Consider the following 24,710-nt stretch of genomic DNA (forward strand, 5'->3'; position numbering starts at 1 on the left):
TTCCAATCAACAGGATCGTTATCAGGCTTATGCAGAGTTTGCTGATGAGCTGATCATATATCAGCTGTGTTGGAGAAGGGAAACATCCAAAACCTGCAGGACTGCGGCCCTCCAGGACCGGAATTTGACACCTATGCTTTACAGGGCAGACTAAACTAAGCATTATGTTCCATTTTTTAATGTGATGTTCAGAAGTGGGGGTTCACTGACTAGATGAGTCACCTAAATGTTTGGCATATTCTAGGAAGGGATAATCAAACCTATCTAAAACCTTGCACCGTTTTTTTTTAAACAACAGCGACCCCACGGCTGACACTTACACCATGCAGAACAACACGACACACACAAGATAGTTTTCCCGCAACGTCATGCGCCACCATGTTGGAGGTCAATGCCTTGCTCGATCACAACCGCTCACATGTCAGACATACTGTACAAATACTGGTCACCTGATCGGAAACTATATGATAGTTTGTTCTGTACTACTATCATTTCTGGACCCATTCAAATAGATCAACATTTGAATACAAGGTTGTACGACACTCATGCCGGTAATTTATTTTCTATGTACTGCTTTTTTTAAGTTTTCATTTAAAGGTTAGTGTTTGAACTATAACAAGAATGGGGGGGAGATGGTTTCAGTATACAACCGCTCTGTACATTACTGTTCTAATCTTCTCCGTGTAGTTCTGGGAAATTGTGGGAATAGGGAAAGCCAAACGATTACCTAGGGCCTTTCAGTTGTCATAGCTATGCCTTTCAGTGGTTGGTAGCAAGATATATTATCCTTATGATTAGGGATGTTTGATACCACTTTTTTTTAGACCGATACGATACTCAAATCTTCAGTACTCGCCGATACCAAGTGCCGATACCATTACTACTTATGATACATAAAATTTCGCAAAAAACAAACAATGACAGATATTTTTTTAAAGACCTATATATCCCAATAATAGCAAATTTCCTTAAAATTGGTTGAAATGAATGGCAATTATATTTTTTCAATTTGCTCATAAAAGTCATTTTGCATAGAGCACACAATAAAATGAATTAAAAAAAAAAAAGATAAATAAAATTAAACAAATAATCCAGAGGCCAGGAAAAAAAAAGTCCCAATCAAAAAATATATAATTCAGTAATATCTACCATGTTAGGAATTCCTCAAGCTGTTTAGTGTGTGATGTTTAATTACTTTTTATTTTGAAATCCATGCTTTTATTTTGGATGGATGCTCTGTATTTCCGTTTACTGTTTCATGTTCTCCGTTCGTCATTCATCACAGAGCACCGCAGTAGTCAATGACGATATACTATATAATATACACAAAAGGTATGTCTGCACTGATCCGAGCTAATTAAATGGTTGAGCACAACTGAGGACTTATGTGCTCTCTTACTGGAGCCCCCTGTGGTGGTCAATAAATGCAATATAACCATTTAGGCCTTTAGTTCCGGCCAAAAAAACAGCCACGGCCACAAGAGTGGGGGCCGATACCAGTATCGATATCCGTCGCGAGTACCAATACGTGAAATGAGTCGCCCATCCCTAACTGATTCCACCTGCATTGAATTACAAATAAATTACTATCGACAATGAACTGGCCGAGCTGTACTGAGGCAACGGTGAGCACGACATTAATACCTCTGTTGCAATTTGTGCTCCAAAGCATAAACTGTCTGAGCCATGGGACTTGAGTCAACCTACTACATCATAATCAACAAATATAGGACAATTCATATTATAAGAGCCTGTATAATGTGCGCCACAATGGCAGGGCATGTGTACGACAAGTGAGCTGCAGTGTGCTGTGTAAAAAAAGGCTGACCGAATGACAAGCCCGAAGAGTGTCACATCCACACTCAAGTTTTGGGGGGATCATATAAAATCTCATTGAGGGCCACCAAAATCCTAGGGCCAGCCCTAATATTATGCATGTATGAACAGTTTATTTTTGTTAGTGGTCAATAAATATATGGGCACATTTATTTTAAAAAGCAAGATTGAGATCATGCCATGTGTATTAAATTACAATTTTCTACTGACAATTAACTCTCAGTCTCAGTTCTTTGCCATTTGTCTTATTATGCTCTATAACAGATTTTGCCATTATTGTAACTGATTAAACATTATTTTAGTAAGTATTTTTAATGTATCGAGTGTATTACATATTTTGTATTTGATCTCAAAAGATTGGGCAGATGTTCATGAAGTGTCCAGTGAATCACATTTAGCGTCATTGCAATCTCTGGTGATAGTGGCAATCATTATCATTGCCCATTAAATGACACTTCTATGTTTGTATTTTTCAAGATTATATCTGCCATTTCTCTCGTGTGTTGAAACCTCTGCATAGTGACACGACAACATACCGTTAGGTGACAGCAGAGAACAGAGAAAGTATCCTGCATATGCACACTGAATGTGGTACAATAGAATGTTCTCAGTAGCAATGCAAAAAAAGAAAATTCCCTAGAATCCATGAAAGTGTGCCATTATATACTACAATAACAATGAAAATTATTAATTTGTCTTTTCATCTCCACCTGTTGAGTTTTTACTTTCTGGACCTGGATTCCACAACCCTGTGCACGAGTGCTCGGTTTAGTTTTGTGTTCAGTCTGCGCACACAAAATGTTTGATATGTCATCTTTTATTTCTTTAGTATGTTCTCAAAAAACAAAAATATTCACGCTTTTGGAGGCTTTGTAGGTTACCTACTCTTTCTATTATTGTCTAGAGAGGGCTTTTTCTAGTTATTTTTTCATGGAATGCAGAGGAGCATAAAGTGAATGACAAAGTTGAAGCCAAAAGCCCTTAAAGGGGCATGTGTATAATTTTTTGATATTTCAATGTTGTTGTTTTTAAAACACACTATTAATTTCAATATGCAAATAAAAAAATCACATCAATATACTTGTTTTCATTTACATGCTGTAGGTCATGCCACGCCTTACAGGAGGCTGACATGTTTCGTCGCCATATTTCTGCTACGGACATCTTAAAGGGACGAACTTGGCGGACGAAGTAGTTGGTGGTAGGCTTGCGAAGTGTGGTCTCAGACACTGTAGTGCACATGCTTCAAACTTAAGTCGTTGCATTCTGGTAGTTTAACACGGCACTGAATTCTACACACTGTCCCTTTGATGAAAAGTGACAAGTGTTGACTGCTGACAATTGGGACCTAATTATAGCATTTTTCCTCAAAGCAGTCAGGGCCAACAATCGTAAATATGAAACCTGGTCAAGAGTTTGGCCAAGCAATCGAGTGTGTTGTGATATGAAATTGAACAATAGCCACTTACAGTAGGAGGTTCTCAGCCCCTTAATCAATTGCGACTCTTTCATGCACAATGCCGCTGCTATCAGGTCAGTCTTGGTACTTGGTACTATCACGCCGCTATCAGGTCAGTCTTGATACTTGGTACTGCCGCTATCAGGTCAGTCTTGATACTTGGTACTATCAGGCGTCCAATTTAGGGAAGGTGACTCACGCTATCAGGTCAGTCTTGATACTTGGTACTATCAGGCGTCCAATTTAGGGAAGGTGACTCACCATTGTGGAGCGATCAATGTGTGTGCTTGGTTGTGTTGGTCATCTAAAGCAGAGGCAACATTTGTCGATTGGGGGCCGACATTCCTGATGCGAAACTAATCAACAAGGGCTGAGGGGTGGATGGGAGTGCCAATGTATGAGCAGTTTGGGAGTGTGGGCGGAACACTAAACACCCTGCACAGGATAATCCCCCTTTCAGACATCTGAGAATCGGGCCTTTGCATACTTGCAAATGCTCAAATTGGACCAAATTAATTTTGGTATTAAATGGGAATTTTTCACTGGGACCAGTGTATATCTTGCCCAAATGAGAATATTGTCTTCCAATTTGTGCCACTTGGGAGATGTTTTCAACAAGTACAGTAGTATGAGCAGATGTTGAACTCGGCCCTCCCCCCGTATCATGACAAAGTATCATTTTGTGTAACATGATACCCGGATCTTCCTGCTGCCTGAATGGATGCATTGTGGACTACTTCAGCGCCAGGCTGAGCATCACGCTCCTTTACGTTGCAGATTTTTATATATAGCTTGGTGACTGGCCGAGCTACTAAATGGGACTACCACATCAAAGTCTTGCATAGAGATAAATTACACGTAAGTACAGGAGGCAGGAGGAACAGTATTTCTCTATAAAAACCTGTTACAGACTAAGTAACATGTAACATATCTAGATCTTTCGTTTAGACTATCAACCCAAAAAAATACATGGCTTGTCAAACAACCATCTATCAGTACATTAGCACGCAAAAAAAAAACCTCCTATTGGCTATTGCAACCAATCATTTTCTTTTGCTTATGCGGTTTGTGGTTGCGAGGGCAGCAGTGTCATTAGATTGACATGTTGTCATGTCAACATCCTAATTTGTCACCTCTGAACTGTGATGCAGTCATGCTAACCAGCCATGTGAACGACACTTTGTTCAATTGTTGTGTTTGTTTCTGGTATAAAAGTTGACTCTGCCTCCAATTTTTCATAAATGTTAAAATTGTCAAGTACAACACTTTCTAAACAATTTTTACAATACCAACATCAATAATGGATCCCCAGAAAACTTAAAAGCTTCTAGGATCAATGGAAAAACTCAAACCCCTCCACAAAAAACAGTTGAACAAGGGTGTGTAGACTTTTATATCCACTGTATGTACATATTGTATGTTTAAAAATCATTCACCCCAATGCGGCTCAAGTTTCAAATATTAAACATTGATATACCAAAGCACTAAAATTCTTAATCATTGAATCTCTGTGTTTCAATGTTTTTCGTTTTTTTTACCCATTGCGTTTACAGCAATCCGGTAAGAACTGTAAGGGTAATTCCAACAGGTCAAAAATAAATGTGACAGCTTTAACTACAAATAAAGAACTTCCGTGAGTAAAGATAGCAGTTTGAGAACCAGGAATCACATGAATGAAATTATGTGCAATTTACATTAACAGACAATATCCCACTATTTATCAGGATTCCACAGGGTTGCTGCCATGTATAGAATTGCTGCAATGAAGACTATCGTGTCTTCCGTCTCTCAATGGGACATGACTTGGCTTGATCTCAGGGGTGCATGTCTCCAATGTCTCCACACATCATCAAGGAGCCATCTACACTGTCATGACACTGAGAATCCTATAGGAAAAAAATAAACCACACTTATGACATGAGAAATCTCCATAAATTACTTTATTTCATTGAATCAAACCTGTTATCAAAACTCTTTAAATAAAACATCTGAAAATAAAATAAGAAATATCACAATTAAGATAGCTTCACTATTAATAACTACCGGTTGCAAAGAAGCCTCTTCTAAGTGAACTGGTTAGAAATTAATTTACACTTCTTTCATTGATTCTTTAGCTCTCTGTTTCGTTATATGGTGGTGATGGATGTGAACTAGTGATGCAAGCATGAAGTGTGTCCCATTTAACAAGGGTTGACAGACTTCTGAGGCATTTCAGAACGTGTGGCCTCTTTCGATTGCAGAGGCTGGGCTCGGAGGAGGATGCAGACCATGATTTGGGACACAGTCCGACGAGGGTGGGGGGATGGGGGGGGGGGGTGATAGTGATATGACCTATTGGCATGGCAATTGGCATGGCAATACAAACCTTGACTAGAATTACTTGAACAAAACCAAAAGTAAACACACTATATGGGTATCATTGTAGCACATCTTATTTAAACGTCTATTCATCTTCTTTCTTTCCCACGTGAACTATTGTGTTTTTCATCTTATTTTACAATGCATCAGGTTTAGGTGTAACCTGTATTCAACTCAAAAGTATCCCTGACATCATGACACACTTTGCTGGGATTGCTGGGATCTGTGTGTGTGTGTGTGTGTGTGTGTGTGTGTGTGTGTGTGTGTGTGTGTGTGTGTGTGTGTGTGTGTGTGTGTGTGTGTGTGTGTGCGTGTGTGTGTGTGTGCGTGCGTGCGTGCGTGCGTGCGTGCGTGCGTGCAGAATGTGGGCTTGTCTGAATGCCGGTGAATTATGGAAACAGTAATATGATCTAAGTAAATCAATGGTTCTCTTAGCTAACATACTGAGCCCAGTTGTTCCAATCCAACACTTGTCTACCCTCCAACTGTCCCCATGTAATTGCCGTTCCTTTCAGTTCTTGCTATCATATGCTCCAACATTAAAATATATGACATTAAAATAGCCACAGATGTTTAAAAAAAATAAAAAATTATAAACCATATTCTAAAGTAGTAGGTTTTTTTTGTTGCAAAAATTTAAAAATATATATATATTCATAATATTAGTGGTAATTAAAAAAGTAATAGTGGTCATAATTGTTTAAAAGTCCTAATTTCATGGATGACTTTCTCACCTTCTCTGTTATTACTTTGCTCCCCTCACCTCTTGTCACTTGTAGCGCCCCTTCCCCACTTCTGCCTCCATATCTATCATGGCTTTAGCCAGCTAAATGTCTTCGAAGTTTCTATGAACACTGATGTGCACAATGCCAGAAACAAACAAAACTTGGCTTGTTAACAGGCCAACTGAGTTTGCTAACCACAGGTTGAAACATGGTGGCCTTAAAATGCTAAAGAAAATAATTAAAAATAAAATAAAAAGGCTCATGGCTGAACTAATGGAAGAGACCCATGCTACATGTCCACCATTTAGGGTGGGCAAATATTTCCCTGAAGTGCCAGCACTGTATGCTACACCATTCATATCCTAAACTGCACAGCAAATACGCTGCAGTTTAAACACGTGACAGACTGCGGACTGTGTGGTTAATGAGAACTGATAAAAGGGTCATTAAGTGTACATTACCGGAAAATGTCACCAATTATTTTAAAATAACATTAGAATTGTGAATTCTGAATTACCAGTAGGAAAAAAAAGCCTATCTCAATATTAATAATAACACTTGTGCAATTTTGCGATTTTTAGATGACAACAAAACCAAACTGATACGTTTTTCATACATTAAATTCACATGTTATTAAAAAAGCATTGCAGCCTGTACATGATAAATTCAGGGTGTGTCTTCGCCAGTTAGAATGGCATCTGTTTCCTCCCAAGTATTGATCGGACTGCTGGGGAATGAGTGCTAAATGCTGCAGTGCTCTGATAAATGCTGAGTCATAGGAAGTACCACCAGTTCAACATGGCAGTATCGACACATTCTGTCCTGAAAGGGAACCGATTAATGAGCCTCATCCTGATTTTGTTCATTCATGTGAATGTTTTCATTCTTGTAAAATTGAACAGACATGCATTAAGCATGTAAACCAAGCCCAGATCTTACATACATCCGTCACTTTGGGGAAACAACAATTGATCAGCTAAAGATAAAAAAAATAATAATAATAAAAAAAATTATACAATACATAGTAACATTTGTGCTGGTAAACGGTACTACGACATAACATTTAGCTGAGATCGAAGGTCAGTATTAAAACATGTCTTGTTAGTAGGCCAACTTCTCTGAGTACTATTTGTTTTATTATTTCACTTGATATCGGTAAAACCAAAACTGCTATTGAGTATGAATATCAGATCAAAGTTGTCTTAAACACTTGGGGTAAACCGTCAGATCAATACATACTCATTCTACAATTAACTAAAAGGAAAATCCCTCAACTGTCAATAGCTTTTGTGACTGATATGTTACTGTTATTGTGTTGTTTGTATTGCAATTAAAAGAGTTACTGTTGTTTATAGTTTGGGTAGCTCTTAGAAGTAGTTAAGAAAAAATTGTTAAATGTATCCAACAAAAGTCAATCAATATTCAACACACCGGTTGTTATCATTGCTGGGCTGAAAACAGAATTGTTTTGAGCCTAATGCTTTAAAAAGCTTTATCATGTTAATGGTTAATCTAATCTGGTTTAATTAGACAATCCGACCAACCAAATCAGCTCGTGATGCCCCCAGGATTTCGAAAGGCAAACTTCAAAATCGCTCAATATTTGTGTGCGTGTGTGTGTGTGTGTGTGTGTGTACAACTTTTAAGAACTGTTGTTCTTCCCTGCTACTTGAGTATTTACGGACTTAACAGCTGTAGGAGGTCACTGTTTTTAATGTAACAGTCTCGTGTTTTCTGAAACGCTTAATGTTGACTCCCATAATGCAAAAGTGGCAATATGTAGGAAACTATGTAGCTACTTACTATATATATATATATATATATATATATATATATATATATATACACACATACAATAGTAACTTGCAAAATCATGTCATGTAGCCAACAGAGGTCTTTTTATGTCACATTAGAGACAGTAGAAACAGGAAATGTGGCCTACATACAGTATATGACAAGTGGTTCTGGTGGGAAAAAACAACACCTCATTCGGACTGAAATATATAATTTTAATAATAAGGCTATATATACATGCATGCATGCATGCATGCATGTAGTGTGCCAATCTGAGTAAATTTAAATCAATACTTAAGAACAGATCAGCCGGTGAAAATGCATGACATGCATAATTTGTGCTCTAAGTACTGTAAGGTCTATTATGGAATGCTTATAACCGGTAATGCTCTTTTAATGCATAGAATTTTTCCAGCCCAATGTGGAAACATTCATCGTCATGGCGACAAACTGAGGGAAATGCACTCCCTTCCCCCCTCGGTCCTTGGAAACATGACCATAGCAACACAAGTAACATAAGTAAAAGTCATGTGTTATTGCATTGAATCAATTTAACCCTTTAAAATGTAATCTATCTGGATTAGTGACAATGGCATTGTTGTAACAAAAGTGCTAATTAACATTCTTTCCTCCAGACACGTTGTATTTGGGTCAGCTGTTTTTGAGTTTGTTTGTTTTTTGTAAAAATTATACAATGTCAAGCAGACTGAGACAGCCCACACTTTATAGATGTATTATATGTATTTTCTTTTCTTTTCCGTTTTCATCCATTTCGCCATCTCATCATGGATGAAGTCTCCTGACTTCTCCACACTTGCTGGTTAGACGATGGAATAGAGTGACAAAGATCTGACCAATGGAGTGAATCCTAGGTTAAATTCAATTGGTTTCGTTTCTTGTCCGTCAAGATTTTGTTCAGAATTATCCAATCATAGGTCGACTAACAGCCTAGAGGGCGGGCTAAGTTTACATAAAGAAAGGGTTTCCGCCATTGTGCGCGCACTTCCAGCAAGCCAAAGAACGCGTGAGACCAGCTGTCGCTAAACTTGACAAAATGAGGGAAATTGTACATCTTCAGGCCGGCCAGTGTGGAAACCAGATTGGTGCTAAGGTTAGTGAACATTTGCGTTTATTGTAAGACTCGAATTCAGGTTTTAAAGTGCCATTTAGGGCGTTTTTCTTGTCCAGTAGTCGTTGCTTTGTGCCTGTTGGTGTCCTAGAAACCACACCCTAGGATTATCAACGTGTCCTACTTAAGAGTAGTTCTGTATAACGGTAACTGTAGTTATCCTAAAACTTGTCATTTGTTTTTAAATGTCTTTATTTAGTCTATCAAGATTATATTTCGACGGATTAATGCACCCCACCCCTTTCCCCAAAATACATACTTTATTAAATTTATGTAATTTCGTCGAACGATGCCGTTTTAATGATTGCAATTGAGTATCGAATGAATATAACATTTTTAACGTTTTTGTGAGAAGTATAATACACTTTAGATTCTACAATATGGGGGGGGGGGGGTCGAGATTTCATGTCTCCGTTATGCAAATCGCTTTTTTTTTATTCGATGGATGTGATTGAACATCCGATACATATGCAATTTTACGTTTATGAAATAAATATTTGCCCGATTTTGTTCTCGAAACTCTTGAGGCCTACACCGCATTGCGTCTCGAGCTGAGCCCGGCATTTTCTGGGCGTGGGCTGCGCAGGCGGTTGATGACGTAAGAGGCAGTTTTCAAAATGGGGGCTCAGCCAATAAGAGCTCAGGGCGCGCTCGTGTATGTTTCATGGCGGGAATTGCAAATTCTCAATTTTAACAGTCTAATATAGTAATTTAATAAATAACTATATGATGTATAATACTTTGTGTGTACACTGTCTTACTGTTTATTTTATTGGAAATGTATACCATCAACTCTTTCCCTTCTGTGCTGACATTTTTGTTTTTTACTTTAGTTCTGGGAGGTGATCAGTGACGAGCATGGCATTGACCCAACTGGCACTTACCATGGTGACAGTGACCTGCAGCTGGACAGGATCAATGTCTACTACAATGAAGCTTCAGGTAATATCAAATTTATTTATAATTAAATTTTTTGTAATGATTAATTTGTGCCTACAAATGTGTTCATATTTTCTAGGTGGAAAATATGTTCCCCGGGCTGTACTGGTTGATCTGGAGCCAGGCACAATGGACTCTGTGAGGTCTGGACCTTTTGGTCAGGTCTTCAGACCAGATAACTTTGTCTTTGGTAAGATGTTGTAATTGATTGATGTTAAAATTTCTTTTGACATACTTGCTACTGGTGTGAAACTCATTACATTTTATTCCCCTCGTCCCTCCTTGAAGGCCAGAGTGGTGCTGGTAACAACTGGGCTAAGGGTCATTACACAGAGGGTGCAGAGCTAGTGGACTCAGTCTTGGATGTAGTTAGGAAGGAGGCTGAGAGCTGTGACTGCCTCCAGGGTTTCCAGCTCACACACTCTCTGGGTGGTGGTACTGGCTCCGGAATGGGCACTCTGCTCATTAGCAAAATCCGTGAAGAGTACCCAGACCGCATCATGAACACATTCAGCGTGGTGCCTTCTCCCAAAGTATCAGACACGGTGGTTGAGCCCTACAACGCTACACTGTCAGTCCACCAGCTGGTAGAGAACACAGACGAGACCTACTGCATCGACAACGAGGCACTATACGATATCTGCTTCCGCACCCTCAAGCTCACAACTCCCTCCTATGGCGACCTTAACCACCTGGTCTCTGCCACCATGAGCGGCGTCACCACCTGCCTCAGGTTCCCCGGACAGCTCAATGCTGACCTGCGCAAACTGGCTGTCAACATGGTGCCCTTCCCTCGTCTGCACTTCTTCATGCCAGGCTTCGCCCCCCTCACAAGCAGAGGCAGCCAGCAATACAGGTCTCTCACGGTGCCAGAGCTCACCCAGCAGATGTTTGATGCCAAAAACATGATGGCCGCCTGCGACCCACGCCACGGTCGCTACCTGACTGTGGCCGCCATCTTCCGTGGCCGCATGTCCATGAAGGAGGTAGATGAGCAGATGCTCAACGTGCAGAACAAGAACAGCAGCTACTTCGTTGAATGGATCCCCAACAACGTCAAGACCGCAGTGTGTGACATTCCCCCTCGTGGTCTCAAGATGGCCGCCACCTTCATTGGCAACAGCACGGCCATCCAAGAGCTCTTCAAGCGCATCTCTGAGCAGTTTACAGCCATGTTTAGGCGCAAAGCTTTCCTCCACTGGTACACGGGCGAGGGCATGGATGAGATGGAGTTCACTGAGGCAGAGAGCAACATGAATGACCTGGTGTCGGAGTACCAGCAGTATCAGGATGCCACTGCTGAGGAGGAGGGAGAATTTGGTGAAGAAGATGAAGAGGAGATGGCCTAATCGCCTACTTGTTTAATGTTTCCTTCCTGTTGCTGTTTTAGCTCACTTTCCAGTTCTAACTGTTCAAAGTTTGTTCCAGTTTTCAGTGTTCTGTCTGCTGTTAATAAAAGTTATTGTGCATACTCCCACATTGTTGAAATTATTTAATTTAAATCACTAATACCATATAGTCTATAAAATGTGGCTGCAGTACAAATGTCATGATTGCAATTTGTTAATTTGCTTAAATTCTAGATCATTGTTTGATAAATGGTACGTGTATTCTGTCACCAAAATGAGGTAAGCAATGCACTAGGTCTGGGGAAAAAATCGAACTTGCAGCATGCACTTTAAGTTTGATGTATAACTCCTACATATGTAAACCAGTATTTAAGATAGTGATTAATCAGCATGTGATTACCCAGCAACAATTCACTTCAGACATGAGCACATGTTCAGCAAACAGACCTGTACATTATTACGTTGTGCTGTATTATAAATTAAGTCTTAATCAGGAAAGATTCAACCATGTAACAACCAATTTAATAGTGCTCAAATATGGGTCACTGGCGATGTTAATTTGAGGCTAGCTGCAGTTTTGTGAAAATTAAATTCGTTATGCTGGTTTGTGTCTGAGTCAGTTATTCAAAGACCAGATAGGCAATATGGTCACTGTCATACTCTAACCAGATGTTCTGCCAGTCTTGCAGCTGTATAAAAAAAAATCTGCCTTTAGAACGGTGGTAGTCAGTTTTTATTGATTGGCATTGTAAATCAATTTATAAATCTTTGCTTTACTGTCAAACTGCACGGCATATAGCCAGGTCTGTGTTGAAATGCATATTTTATCTGGAACGAGTAAGGAAAAGTCTAAAAGCACATTCATTTTCAATTTTTATTTATAAAACTAGTATAGCACGAGACAAATAAAAACAATTATGATCTGCCATTGATCTATCTATTATACTCTGTACATCAAGGGGTGCTCAAAGTCTGTCCTTGAGAGCCCCTATCCAGCCTGTTTTTCATGTTTATCTCCACTAACACACCTGATTCGTGATCAGGATCGTTATCAGGCTTCTGCAAAGCTTGCTGATTATTAGATTCAGGTGTGCTGCAGGAAGGAAACATGGAAAACAGGCTGGATAGGGGCTCTCGAGGACTGAACTTGAGCACCCCTGCTGTACATACAGTACAGTAGGGGTGTGAATTGCCTAGTACCTTGCGATTCGATCTGTATCACGATTCATAGGTCACGATTTGATTCGATACTGATTAATCTTGATACGAATCGATACGTCAATTATTGTAATTTTTTTAAAACAAAAATTTAGAAAATACTAATCAGTAATTTTGTACATGTGCACTGTAAGATTTGTATGAATGTTCTTCAGGCTTATAACTGTAAGCCACTGTATTTAACAAACAGGTTGGAATCTGTTTCATGTTTGAACAGCATTGAAATAAAATATTAAGGCTTAATGTTCCATTAATATAACATTCTTCCAAGCTTTAAGTGTAAAACCTAACCCTAAGTAAGACATTCTGTTGAATATTTCCATCAAAAATTGATCTTTAAAAATCGATTCGGCTGCATATGAATCAATACGAAAATTGTGTGCTGTAATATCGCGATATATTGCCCAATCTATTTTTTTTTAAACACAACTAGTGTACAGTATTTGTTTTGGATTATCGGAGGTGGTCGCTGATAACATTTCTTATAATGACCATAAGATGGCGACAACGTTCCGCCATTACACATGCCACCCATCAGTAAACGGTATTGCTTTTTGGGATTTTGGTTTCACAAAAAAATCATGAAACAAGCCTGGACAAACATGATGCCTGTGTTGATATTGTGTGACTACATTGTTATTGCGCAAGCTGGGAGTTACAAACAAAACTCGTCATCATTTCAAAGATGAACAAGACATGGTACCAGGAGTAAAAGACCATCGTGTACGACTGTGTTGGCTGTGATGGGAGTCTTTGAGGCCACCGGAGGGACTGAAACTGGTGGGGAATCTGGACAGCAATTGGCGGTCTTTTAAGCAGAAGTTTGAGCTGTACATGGCGGCCATTGGACTGGACTCTAAACCTGACGCCAGGAAATTGCACTGCTGTTGACGGTGGCTGGTCCCCAAGCCATTGAAGTCTTAAAACACGTTCAACTATGAGGATGCGGATTATGAGGATGCGGATGACAGGAATAAATATGACAAGGTCATTGAAAAGTTCAGTTCGCGGATGTGACGGACTTTAAAACTTAAAGCACAGTCCTGTGATTTTGGCGACTTGAAAGACTCCATGATCCGCAACCAAATTGCCTACGGGCTATGTGATAAGCGGAGAAGCTACGCTAAGTCTGGATGAGGCAGAGAGAATGTGCCATGCTAATGAGCTAGCGCAGCAGCATGCGAAGACGTTTGACGACGCGAGTGCCACTACAGTACATGACAGGGCAAATGTTGCTGTAGTTAAAACCAAAACGAGAAAGAATGAGCCACAAAAGAGAAATGCTAACAATGAAACATACTCCTGTAAACGTTGTGGTGGAAGACATGAGCCATGACAATGTCCAGCATATGGCAAAATATGCTCAAAGTGTAATGGAAAAAATCATTTTGCCAAACAATGTCTGTCTAAAAGCAAGTCCAAATCAGCACGGCTGGATGAGGACACTGCCCTGGGTGACACTTTCTTCGTGGGAATGGTGTCCAGTGAAATGTCTGAAAGTGAACAACACACAGACGATGAAGAAACATGGACTATACCACTGTCAATAAATAGAGCTTTAGTGACTTTTAAGATTGATACCGGCGCACAAGCAAATTTGATCAGCATGACTGAATTATAGAAGAAAGATAATTTTAAAAAAAAGTGCCACTGAAAGACTACAATGGAAAAGGCATAGAAAACATAGGCCAGTGTGTATTGAGAGTGAAAATGAAGAACAAAGACTACAATGTACTGTTTTCTATTTGTACCAAAGGGACGTGAATCACTGATTGGCGGAGCATCTTCAAAGAAACTCAATCTGGTGAAAAGAATACACCAAGTAAAAGGCTCTAACGCAGAAAACACACAAAGAGGCACAATTGATGCTATTGTGCAGCAATATGATGACATCTTTAAAGGATTAGGATGTCTACCATACACATACAAGATTAAACTGAAAGAAGATGCAAAACCAGTGATCCGTGCACCAAGGTGAGTAAAAAGGAACTGGACAGGATGTGTCATTTAAAGGTCATCACAAAAGTTGAGGAAACAACTGAGTGGGTCAACTCAATGGTATGTGTGGACAAAAGGAATAAAAACAAAGAACTGAGAATATGCATGGACCCTGGGGATTTAAACCAAAGCATAAAACGTGAACATTTCCAGATCCCAAAACGTGAGGAGATTGCGAGTGAGATGGCTGGAGCCAAGTATTTTTTTAAAGCTTGATGCAGCACAAGGATTCTGGCAAATTAAGTTGGATGATGAAAGCTCAAAGTATTGCAAATTCAACATGCCTTATGGCCGAAACCCATTTCTCAGAATGCCATTTGGCATAATCTCAGCCTCAGAGATTTTCCATCGTGCCGTGGACAACATGTTGGAGGGGCTGGAAGGAGTCAGTTGTTAAGTGGATGACATTGTCATCTGGGACTCCACCTTGCAGGAGCACAATGAAAGACTGACGAATGTGCTGCAAAGAATAAGAGAAAATGGAGTACTATCATGTCAGATCAGAACTATGTGTGGCCAATGGACTGTTACTGAGAGACAATAGAATTGTGATTCCACAAAGCCAGAGAAGTGATGTTCTCCATCAAGGACACCTTGGAGTTGAAAAGTGCAAAAGAAGAGCTCGAGACACTGTCTACTGGCCTGGCATCAATCAAGACATTGAAGACAGGATAGGAAAGTGTGAAACATGCAAGAAATACCAGAGTAAACAGGCAAGGGAACCCATGATAATTCAATGTCTACCCACTGCACCTTGGAAGAAAGTTGGAACAGATTTGTTTTATTGTAATAGAAAAACTGTTTGCTGGTGATAGACTATTATTCAAATTTCGCTGAGATTGCCCTGCTTACAAATACAACTGCCAACAATGTCATCACTCATGTCAAATCAATATTTGCCAGATATGGTATACCAGAAACTGTGGTTAGCGACAATGGTCCTTGTTATAATTGCAGGGAATTGCTGAAATGTACAAAATAATATGGTTTCCAACATTTAACATTCAGTCCTCAGCATGCTCAGGCAAATGGCAAGGCTGAGAAAGGAGTGCATATCATCAAGCAACTTCTAAAGAAAGCAACAGACAGCAATCTTAAATGGAAACAAAAACAGTGCTATGACAAGTCAACCAAAACCCTTGAACCACTTAAAAAAGATGATGTTGTGAGAATTCTTAACCACAATGTTTGGGACAGAAAGGCTACTGTTCTTCATGAAGTTGGACCAAGCTCTTATGAAGTGAGGACGGAGCAAGGTCAAGTGCTCATGAGGAACCGTCGCAACCTTCTGAAGACAAAGGAGTCCTTCCAAGGGACAACTTGTGATGATGTGAATGATGCTGTGTCAAGTTCAGGCACTTCGCACAACTTCAAGAGGGAGGAACATGTGCAGGCGGAGACAAGTGATGTGATGTTTGAGATTCAAATGTTATGTTAAAAAAAGAATAATAATTGAATTTTGGATGTTTTGGTAAAAACAATTGTAGTAGTAAAAAAAAAAGGTGTAATGTGTGTTTGTAGCCTCAAAGAAAAGGGGATGTGTTGATATTGTGTGACTACATTGTTATGTCAAAGGTTGACCAGCAGAGAGACCCAGGGTCACAAGAATAAGGATAGCGTTAAAGCAAGAGAGCAGGAAGTGAATGTATGTGGTATGATGAGAGGGAAATAAAAAAGAAGCACGAGCGCAAGCTGGGGGTTACAAACAAAACTAGTTGTCATCATTTCAAAGATGAACAAGACAATGGCATGTTACCCTTAACTTGATATTTTATTGCAGAACCTTTTGAGGCAAATACTGTACTCAAACAATTTTTTTCTAGCAATCAGTGAAACTTGTGCACCTCTCTGTAGGTGTCTTAGCCAAATCTTCATGGGCAAACTGCTCCAGTTGTGCCAGGTTTGAAGGGTGTTTCTCTAGAGGATTTGTCTAAGGCATTCTTGGATGGTTTAACTGTGTTTTGGGTCATTTATTCTGTTACAAGAAGACCCATGACTTGCGACTGAGACCAAGCTTTCTGACACCGGACAGCGCATTTCTCTCTAGAACCCTCTTAGTCTTGAGTTTTGTACTCTGCTCTTCTGCACTAGGGGTGTGCAGAGACCTTTTGAGTAGCAGATGCTCAAAATTGAAACGGGGTCACATGGATTATTTATTAATTTTTTGGGTGGAAGCAATATAAATGTGGGCTCAAAATACTAATATGTGACCATTCAATATAATATGTTGGATAAGCAAATGTGTGTTCCTTTTATGGAAATGAAACGGTTAGGTATAGACCTGGCTGGGCTAAAAACATGCAGTAGTAATATTGTTTTTTGTTTTAGGCAGGTAATAAAAAAAAAACACATTCTGAAAAGCATTGCATGCTATTGATGAGAAGAGACTATGAAGACACTTAGCTTTAAGGACACCAGGCACTGAGGTCTCCAGCAAACAAAAGGTTGTGCGAAATATTAATTTAAGTAGCCTACAAATAATTTATGTTTCGTGAGGTTTTAAAAAATAATAATAATCAGATTTTCATTGGTTAGGATTAGATTAAAATAGATTAAAACTCATAATCGTCCTGAATGACTGCGGAAATTTTATTTTTGGGCCCAGCCTAGCCCTAATCGAGATATGACATTTTGTCCATGTCGGTCAGCCTTAATGCAATGTTCAGTTAACAATTAGCATGTCTGTGTAGTGGTCTCATGTTTTTCTGAAAAAAATGACTTAACCAATAACTAGTCGAGCTGCCTTCTAGTGGCCATAATTTAAACAACAATTTGTCAGTTTTGACTTGGCATTACAGAGAGCAGTCAATCATGAGTTGTTTTATGTGAGGAGACCAATTAAGTTGTAGGAAGCCAAGTGGCTATTTAGTTCTACATTACAAGCACAAAATATATTTCAGCTCCTTGCACTGACCTCCAGCAAGTAGGAGGTCACATGACATCTGGTGACGAACCATCAAAAGTGCTGTCTTGTCCGTCTTGGCGCGCAATATTCTTCCAGTCTGTAGGTACTTTTCTAGAAACTGGGAAATTGTATTTTAGGCATTCTGTTACATATGCTTGCCAAACAACAAAAAGTTTATTACAGACACTCTTAATTTAATTTAAATCTTTACCATTAAAACCAGAACGCCACAGTTGCACCTGTCCTTCTGTATGGCATGGTAAATTTTCTCACAGGACCAGCCTGGCGTCCCAATGAACTTCCTAATTATTGTTTCAAAAGCATAAGAATGAACATGAGACAAATTCTTATATAAAAGCCTATAATATATACATTAAGATTATCTATCCAGACAGACAGACAGACAGACAGACAGACAGACAGCCAGACAGACAGACAGACAGACAGATAGATAGATAGATAGATAGATAGATAGATAGATAGATAGATAGATAGATAGATAGATAGATAGATAGATAGATAGATAGATAGATAGATAGATAGACAGATAGACAGATAGATAATCTGATTATATAAGAGCCTCAAACTTGGAACTTCCATCTTAACATAGGCGATGCTTTTAAAATTCAAACTTTCAGAAGCTGTTACCGCCAATTGTTCTCGATCATGTTCTTGTAGCAGTCTTCCTGCCCTGCTGGGTCGATTAGGAGCAGTTTCTCCTCATCAGTTTGGACAATCTATGTTGAATACATTTGTGTTATTTCACACTGACATATTTGTGAAGTACACTCTTTAATGAAATGTGACTCATGTTGCATCAGGCCATTGATACCTATATGCAACACAATCCAAAAATAGATCTGAAGAAAATATGAGAAAGCCACTAACCACTACAATCCAATGACTGTTATCAATATTCACGGGACAAATCCACCTCTCTTTGTTGGGGGCGATGCCCTGAAAAATGGGTTCCCCACCAAATTATTGTTAATTTGGGTTACTGGTGTTGAGTAATATAGCTAGATAATAAGCAACTAAATAGATTACCATAACCTCTGGATGTCCATTAAACAGACGAGTGGCTATTGAGCATACCATTTGATGAATGTTCTGTTGTCAAAAAAAACAAAAGTGTAACAAACTGTACTCCAGGGAAAATAAACAAACGCATCAAGAAAAATGTACTAACTTCCTTAGCCGTTCCCATTCGTCGAAGGATTAGATGAACATATGCATCAATCACCTGTATAGCATATAAAAATCAAACACAAGAAACACACAAAAATATTAGCAAGAGCGAAAAACAAATCTTTGTTCTTTAAAAAATACTTATTGCTTTAATTTACTTCATCCACCAGCCAGTTGGGGTGATTCAATGAAATGAAGGACGAAACATATAAAGGATGCTCCCCAACAGTGACCACCACCATCTTCTTTGGTGGTTTCTTCGTTGCTCCTTGCAAAATAATATTAAATCAGAAAAAGTAATTACTTCCTTAGTCAAAGTCTTTGTCACACTTTCAGGTCAGAACAGTTATCGTGTAAACATGCCAAACCCCCATCATGCACATAAACTAGGGCTGGACGATTATGGGAAAAATAATATTCACAATTATTTTGATTGAGATTGAAATCACAATTAATAAAACGATTATTCATTGTTTTAAAACATAATCATTTTTTAACTATTCAAAGCTATCATAATAGCCTTACGCCCATTCATCTCTTCACATTGAACACTTTATTCCTAAACACGATTCTTTTTGTCAAGTATTAACATAACCTTCTAAATATAATATGAAATTCAAGCCTCTTGCATTTTCATTCTTCATTTTCAAGCTTAAGCATTACATTACCCTTATCCTAGTATTTTGTGCTATGTCATATGGAAATGTGTGCTGGTCTGACCAAAAAAACAAAACAAAAAAAATCCTTGTATATATTTGTATCCTTGGATTTTGAGGAAAAGCAAATGCTGTGAATCATTTAACTCAGCTTTAAATATCACTTCAAAGGAAATTAAAGGAAAAGTTAAATTAAAATACGGTATACTAAAACAGCAATTGCAAAACAAATACTGGGTGTTCCTGCACATTTTGGCCTCTTAGAACATGTGAAAGTTCCAATTGAATTATATTAATTAAAATAACTTGTGTTTCATAAAATTGGCCAGAATTCGTGCATTTGAGTAGTGTTATCTTGCCTGTGGGTATGTGTTTCCACAGCATTTGTGTGTGAATATTTGTTATTTGAAGGAGTGCTACCCCCAAAGTTGATGGTAATTTCCTGTTAGCATTTGAATGGGAATCCCCCATTCTTTTTAAAATTAGCGCTAGGCTAGTGATGATTTAAAAACAAAGCATGTTTTGTATTTCAAGGGTAACTCAACACAAAATCAACTGTATAGCGAGCGGCAGGTTTAGTAGCCGCTGCCTTAACAGGGGCTACTTTGGCTGTTGAAAGGGAAACAGTCTTAATTATTTCAAAACGTACATATAACAATAGTACTGCGATATTACCATCAGGAGTAGGCTGTTTGACTTCATCTTCATTAGCTTGAGACCGTGTTCTGTAAGTGCATACAGATAGTGTTTAACAAACTCTTACAGGTTTATGTCACAGCTGATTGAGGCATCATAAACCACCGACATTCTTGGTTAAAGTGCATTAATTATATTTTACTAAATGTGTGGTGTGTCTTGATTTGTCTGTAATGTAAAATATGTGTGCTCACTTGGGCATGGTGACAAGATTGTCTTCGTTTGGATGCTCTGGATCCTAGTAATAGAAATGTACACACAAATACACGCGGATGAGTTCCTTGAATGAATTGCGTTATTACATACTCGAGTTCCAGACATTCATAAAAATAAACAGAATTTGAAACGCTTCTCTAATCTAGTTTTGCAGAAGATGAAGTGGATACCGAATTTTCACAAGCATAAGGCTCACTTAAGTCTTCAATTTTCTGAAAAATTGACGCCGCGCCTAATAATGTGGTGCGCTTTTTGTGTGCACCGAGTTCCTAAATCTGTAAATGTTGTTGTGTGACTTCGGTAAGCTCTTCGTTTGACTGACTGTGGGAGCATTTCTGACGACACATTGAGGAGAAAATGAAAGAGTGGCTGTTTCTGAGGAGCCCCATGTTAACGAGACTGACTGACAATGACGGGAGGGATCCTGGCGTGTTTGATGGAGATCTTGCAAAGCTGTTCATTTTGGATACAGAAGATGAGGACTTTGAGGGATTTGTGGATGAGGACTGATCAAAAGTAGCGCGGGTAAATTGTTAAATACTTCAAGTACAATTGAACTCACTGTTTACATAATTAAATACAGTACTTCAATTAAGTACAACCGAACTCAGTTTTGCTCCCCTGCTTTTTTAAAAACATATGCTAGTGTATGTTTTAGCGTGAAAGCATGCTACTGTATGTTTTAAGCTAGCATGTTTTACAATGCCTGCATGCGCCCAATAATACGGTGTGCCTTATTGTATGTAATAATAATAATAACTAGAGCTGCGAGCCGCTATAAAGGGTCCTCGCAGCCCGCACTTTGGGGTACTTGCACGTTGAAAAAAATATTAATAAATTACTTAGTTATCACATTTACAAATAGTATCCAAATTCTGTACACAAAATAACGTATGTGGGGTATTTTTTTTTTGCGCCCCAAAGGCTTGGTGGCGCTATATTTATAACCGACTATTGTCATAGAGATATCTACAGGGCGTGACTATAAGCACACATGTGAAGTTTTGGAGCATGTACCGGGGAGTTATTAAGCATTTCCGTTTTCATGGCGAAGGAAATATGAAAGATAAAAAATGATGCCTCGCCCCCGTCATATAATATATCGAAAACTCAAAATTTGTTCCTCTCTAAATGGCCCAGGTCTTGACATGGTTCAGGCCAAGTTTGAAGTCAATCGGACCAAATGTGTTGGAGAAATGGGCTTAAGAATGTCCCCTGCAAATGCTAAAAATTTGGCAGAAATTGTACATTCAAAAATTTGTAATCCACTTCCTGAGCATTTTAACAAATTAGTCCAAGAGAGTTCTTTTGTAGGTCTTGGGCTCCCTCATATACCTAAAATTTTTCGTAGAACTTGCTTAAACGTACAACCGGGGCTGCTTCATTAAAAATTTCTAGGGGGCGGGATTGAGTCCTTTTTGTACACAATACACGATAAAATATTGCTCATTTTGCCAAGCCAGATGTGTGTGCCAAGTTTCATGAGTTTCTGTGCATGTTTAGGCCCTCAAAATTGGCATTTTCTTGGCGAACAATGCCTTGCCACGCCCCAGGTCGTGTCGTGACATCCTGAAGGCTTAAACTCTACTCTTCTGAGCAGTTATGAGGTAGATCTAGTTCACGTGATTGGAGAAAAATGTGGAAGAAAAAAAAAATGTTTAAAAAATGCTAGTATGTGGCGCTATCACTGAAATATAAGTTTGTAGATGTCTTTAGGACTGGACTCTCATCAAATATGTGAAACATTAACAAGATAGGATAATCTGGGTCATGTTAAAGCGACTTTTACTGTCATGGTGAATCATCAGAATTTGCGGCACCGTCATGGCCACGCCCTTTGACGAAAAGTCCTAATATTCGGTGTGGGGCGTGACCAATATCGCAAGGCTTTTCTGACACATTTTCAACAGTATCCCTCTAACGAACTCGTCACAGTAGATAAAAATGTAAAGTATGACATTTCTTGTCACCACTAGGTGGCGCTATACATATAAAACCGAATTTTGTCATATAGATGTTTTCAGGCCGTGACTATTAAGATACATGTGAGGTTTGAGATTTTTTGGAGCATGTACAGTGGAGTTATTAAGCATTTCCTCTTTCGTGACGAAGGAAATATTAAAGGCAAAATTTGTTGCCCCGCCCCCGTCATATCGTATTTTGAAAAGTCCCGATTTTTTTCCCCAGTTGTTGTCCCGGGTCTTGAGATGATACATGCCAAGGTTGAAGTCAATCGGGTGAAAACTGTTGGCAAAGATGGAAGAAGTATGACTAAAGTGAATGTGCAAAAATGGGCCAAAATTGGACATTAAAAAATTCATAGCTCACTTCTTGTACATTCTAGGATAGGGCTTCTATTGACTACTACTATTACTATGTGTACTACTGCGTACTACTAGTACTACTACTACTACATGTACTACTACATGTACTACTACTACTACTGCGACTACTATATTTACTACTACTACTTCTACATGTACTACTACTACTAATACATGTACTACTACTAATACATCCACTACTACTTCTAATGCAAGCGCCACTACTACTAAATGTACTACTACTACATGTACTACTACTACAACATGTACTGCTACTGCTACGTGTACTACATGGACTACTCCTAATACATGTACTACTACTACTACTATATGTAGTACTACTACTACTACTACTACATGCACTACTACTGCTAATACTACATATACTACTACTACTACTACTACTACTGCTACTACTACTACTACTACTACTGCTACTACTACATGTACTACTACTACATGTACTACTACTACATGTACTACTACTACTAATACTACATGTACTGCTACTACTACTACGTACTACTACTACATGTACTACTACAACTACTACTACTACATGTACTTATACTACTACTACTATGTGTACTACTGCGTACTACTAGTACTACTACTACTACATGTACATGTACTACTACTACTACTGTGACTACTACATTTACTACTACTACTACTACATGTACTACTACTACTACTACATGTACTACTAGTACTACTATTACTACATGTACTACTACTACTACATGTACTGCTACTGCTACATGTACTACATGGACTACTCCTAATACATGTACTACTACTACTACTTTATGTAGTACTACTACTACTACTACTACGTGTATTACGGCGTACTACTAGTACTACTACTACTACATGTACTACTACATGTACTACTACTACTGCTATTACTACATGTACTATTACTCTAATTTCATTTATTCACCCTTATTCACCCAATCAAACAGTTTCAACTTTCAATTGTTCAGCTTTTCCCAGGTCATTCTGCATCATGCCATTTAATATCATTCCAAATCATTTTTCAGTTTTTATTCAGCCTTACAGCCTTCACATGCAATTTCTCCAGAAATGGCATTTTCATTAACAGAACCTGACGTCTTATGATTAATTAAAGCCCCTCTCATATATATTATAAATCCGTGCATGGCATACATTGTCGGTGACAGCTACTGGTAGTCCAAGACAAATAGGCCTATACAGTAATACGGACTTCAAAGTGTTTGACTCTCATGAGGCAAGGAAAATTTAAAGACCTCCGTATTGTGCAGTGCAGTTGTACACAATTAGCAAAGTTGTATTTGTAATGCTAGAAATGTTCAAACAGCGCTTATAATGGATAGCTTTAGATTGTGCATGTGGTTAGGCTATGTTGTGGCAGGTCACACCACAAGTTATAATAGCTTAAGATAATTTAAGAAAATAAAAACACAACAATTCAATCAATAATCACCACGTACCATATAGGTGCCTCCAACTTTGCTACCTAAAGTTTACTTGAAGTGGCTCAAAACCACATATGATGCTGCTTTGATCCTTTCTTCTCTCTGATGTGTCATATCAGGTGACTAAGCCACTACTTTGTGACACGATAAAAACAAAAAGGGTTTTGATATGATTCTACATTTGAATTGGTTTTGTTGTTTTTACTTTACTCATAAAATGTAGAATTTTCATAGAGAAAATATGAATAGATATTTGGGAGTGAAGTAAAAAGAAAATGTGTTACGTTTCTGTTGTTGTTACTGTTGTTTCCAGTAAACCTGAAGGATATATTTCTAGAGTCTGTCAGTTCATTAGTTAGCAAGCTACTTCCTGCATCACAGACAACTACACCGTATTTGTTTGTGTGTTTTAAATACATTGCAGAATTGTGTGTCACAACAAGAAGGAAGTGTCTTTCCT

At 38.6% G+C, this 24,710-nt stretch overlaps 2 protein-coding genes across 4 annotated transcripts; one reads left to right on the top strand and one right to left on the bottom strand.

Moving 5' to 3' along the window:
* Positions 1 to 4,659: 4,659 nt before the first annotated feature.
* On the bottom strand, positions 4,660 to 24,380 carry LOC147174422 (uncharacterized). Of its 2 annotated transcripts, none has more exons than XM_086076540.1 (11): positions 24,266 to 24,380; positions 20,445 to 20,488; positions 20,230 to 20,279; positions 19,057 to 19,166; positions 18,900 to 18,953; positions 18,806 to 18,820; positions 18,599 to 18,667; positions 18,359 to 18,447; positions 17,922 to 18,012; positions 17,720 to 17,828; positions 4,660 to 5,181 (listed from the first exon to the last, which is right to left on the bottom strand). In XM_086076540.1, the coding sequence occupies exons 1-11, from the start codon at positions 24,266 to 24,268 to the stop codon at positions 5,165 to 5,167; spliced, it is 651 nt and encodes a 216-aa protein (XP_085932666.1). In that variant the 5' UTR covers positions 24,269 to 24,380; the 3' UTR covers positions 4,660 to 5,164. The 2 variants fall into 2 exon arrangements, with proteins under 2 accessions (XP_085932666.1, XP_085932665.1); XM_086076539.1 differs by having other exon boundaries at positions 18,758 to 18,820.
* LOC147174423 (tubulin beta-1 chain) lies at positions 9,125 to 11,717 on the top strand. Of its 2 annotated transcripts, XM_086075641.1 has the most exons (4): positions 9,125 to 9,283; positions 10,135 to 10,243; positions 10,320 to 10,430; positions 10,529 to 11,717. In XM_086075641.1, the coding sequence occupies exons 1-4, from the start codon at positions 9,227 to 9,229 to the stop codon at positions 11,587 to 11,589; spliced, it is 1,338 nt and encodes a 445-aa protein (XP_085931767.1). In that variant the 5' UTR covers positions 9,125 to 9,226; the 3' UTR covers positions 11,590 to 11,717. The 2 variants fall into 2 exon arrangements, with proteins under 2 accessions (XP_085931767.1, XP_085931768.1); XM_086075642.1 differs by lacking the exons at positions 9,125 to 9,283; positions 10,320 to 10,430 and having other exon boundaries at positions 10,187 to 10,243; positions 10,645 to 11,717.
* Positions 24,381 to 24,710: the final 330 nt, after the last annotated feature.

Source organism: Leptonotus elevatus, chromosome 5 (assembly GCF_054856555.1).
Source record: "Leptonotus elevatus isolate MCC_2025b chromosome 5, RoL_Lele_1.0, whole genome shotgun sequence".
In the NCBI taxonomy this organism is placed as follows: domain Eukaryota; kingdom Metazoa; phylum Chordata; class Actinopteri; order Syngnathiformes; family Syngnathidae; genus Leptonotus; species Leptonotus elevatus.

Bases quoted from the DNA above. Each gene is read 5' to 3' on its own strand.
- LOC147174422 (XM_086076539.1), bottom strand. The intron at 20,280-20,444 runs GTGAGCACACAT...ATGCACTTACAG, and splicing joins AATCTTGTCACCATGCCCAA to AACACGGTCTCAAGCTAATG. The intron at 18,954-19,056 runs GTAAATTAAAGC...TATGCTATACAG, and splicing joins CCAACTGGCTGGTGGATGAA to GTGATTGATGCATATGTTCA.
- LOC147174423 (XM_086075641.1), top strand. From the start codon at position 9,227: ATGAGGGAAATTGTACATCTTCAGGCCGGCCAGTGTGGAAACCAGATT. The intron at 9,284-10,134 runs GTTAGTGAACAT...TTTTTACTTTAG, and splicing joins GAAACCAGATTGGTGCTAAG to TTCTGGGAGGTGATCAGTGA. The intron at 10,431-10,528 runs GTAAGATGTTGT...CCCTCCTTGAAG, and splicing joins ACCAGATAACTTTGTCTTTG to GCCAGAGTGGTGCTGGTAAC.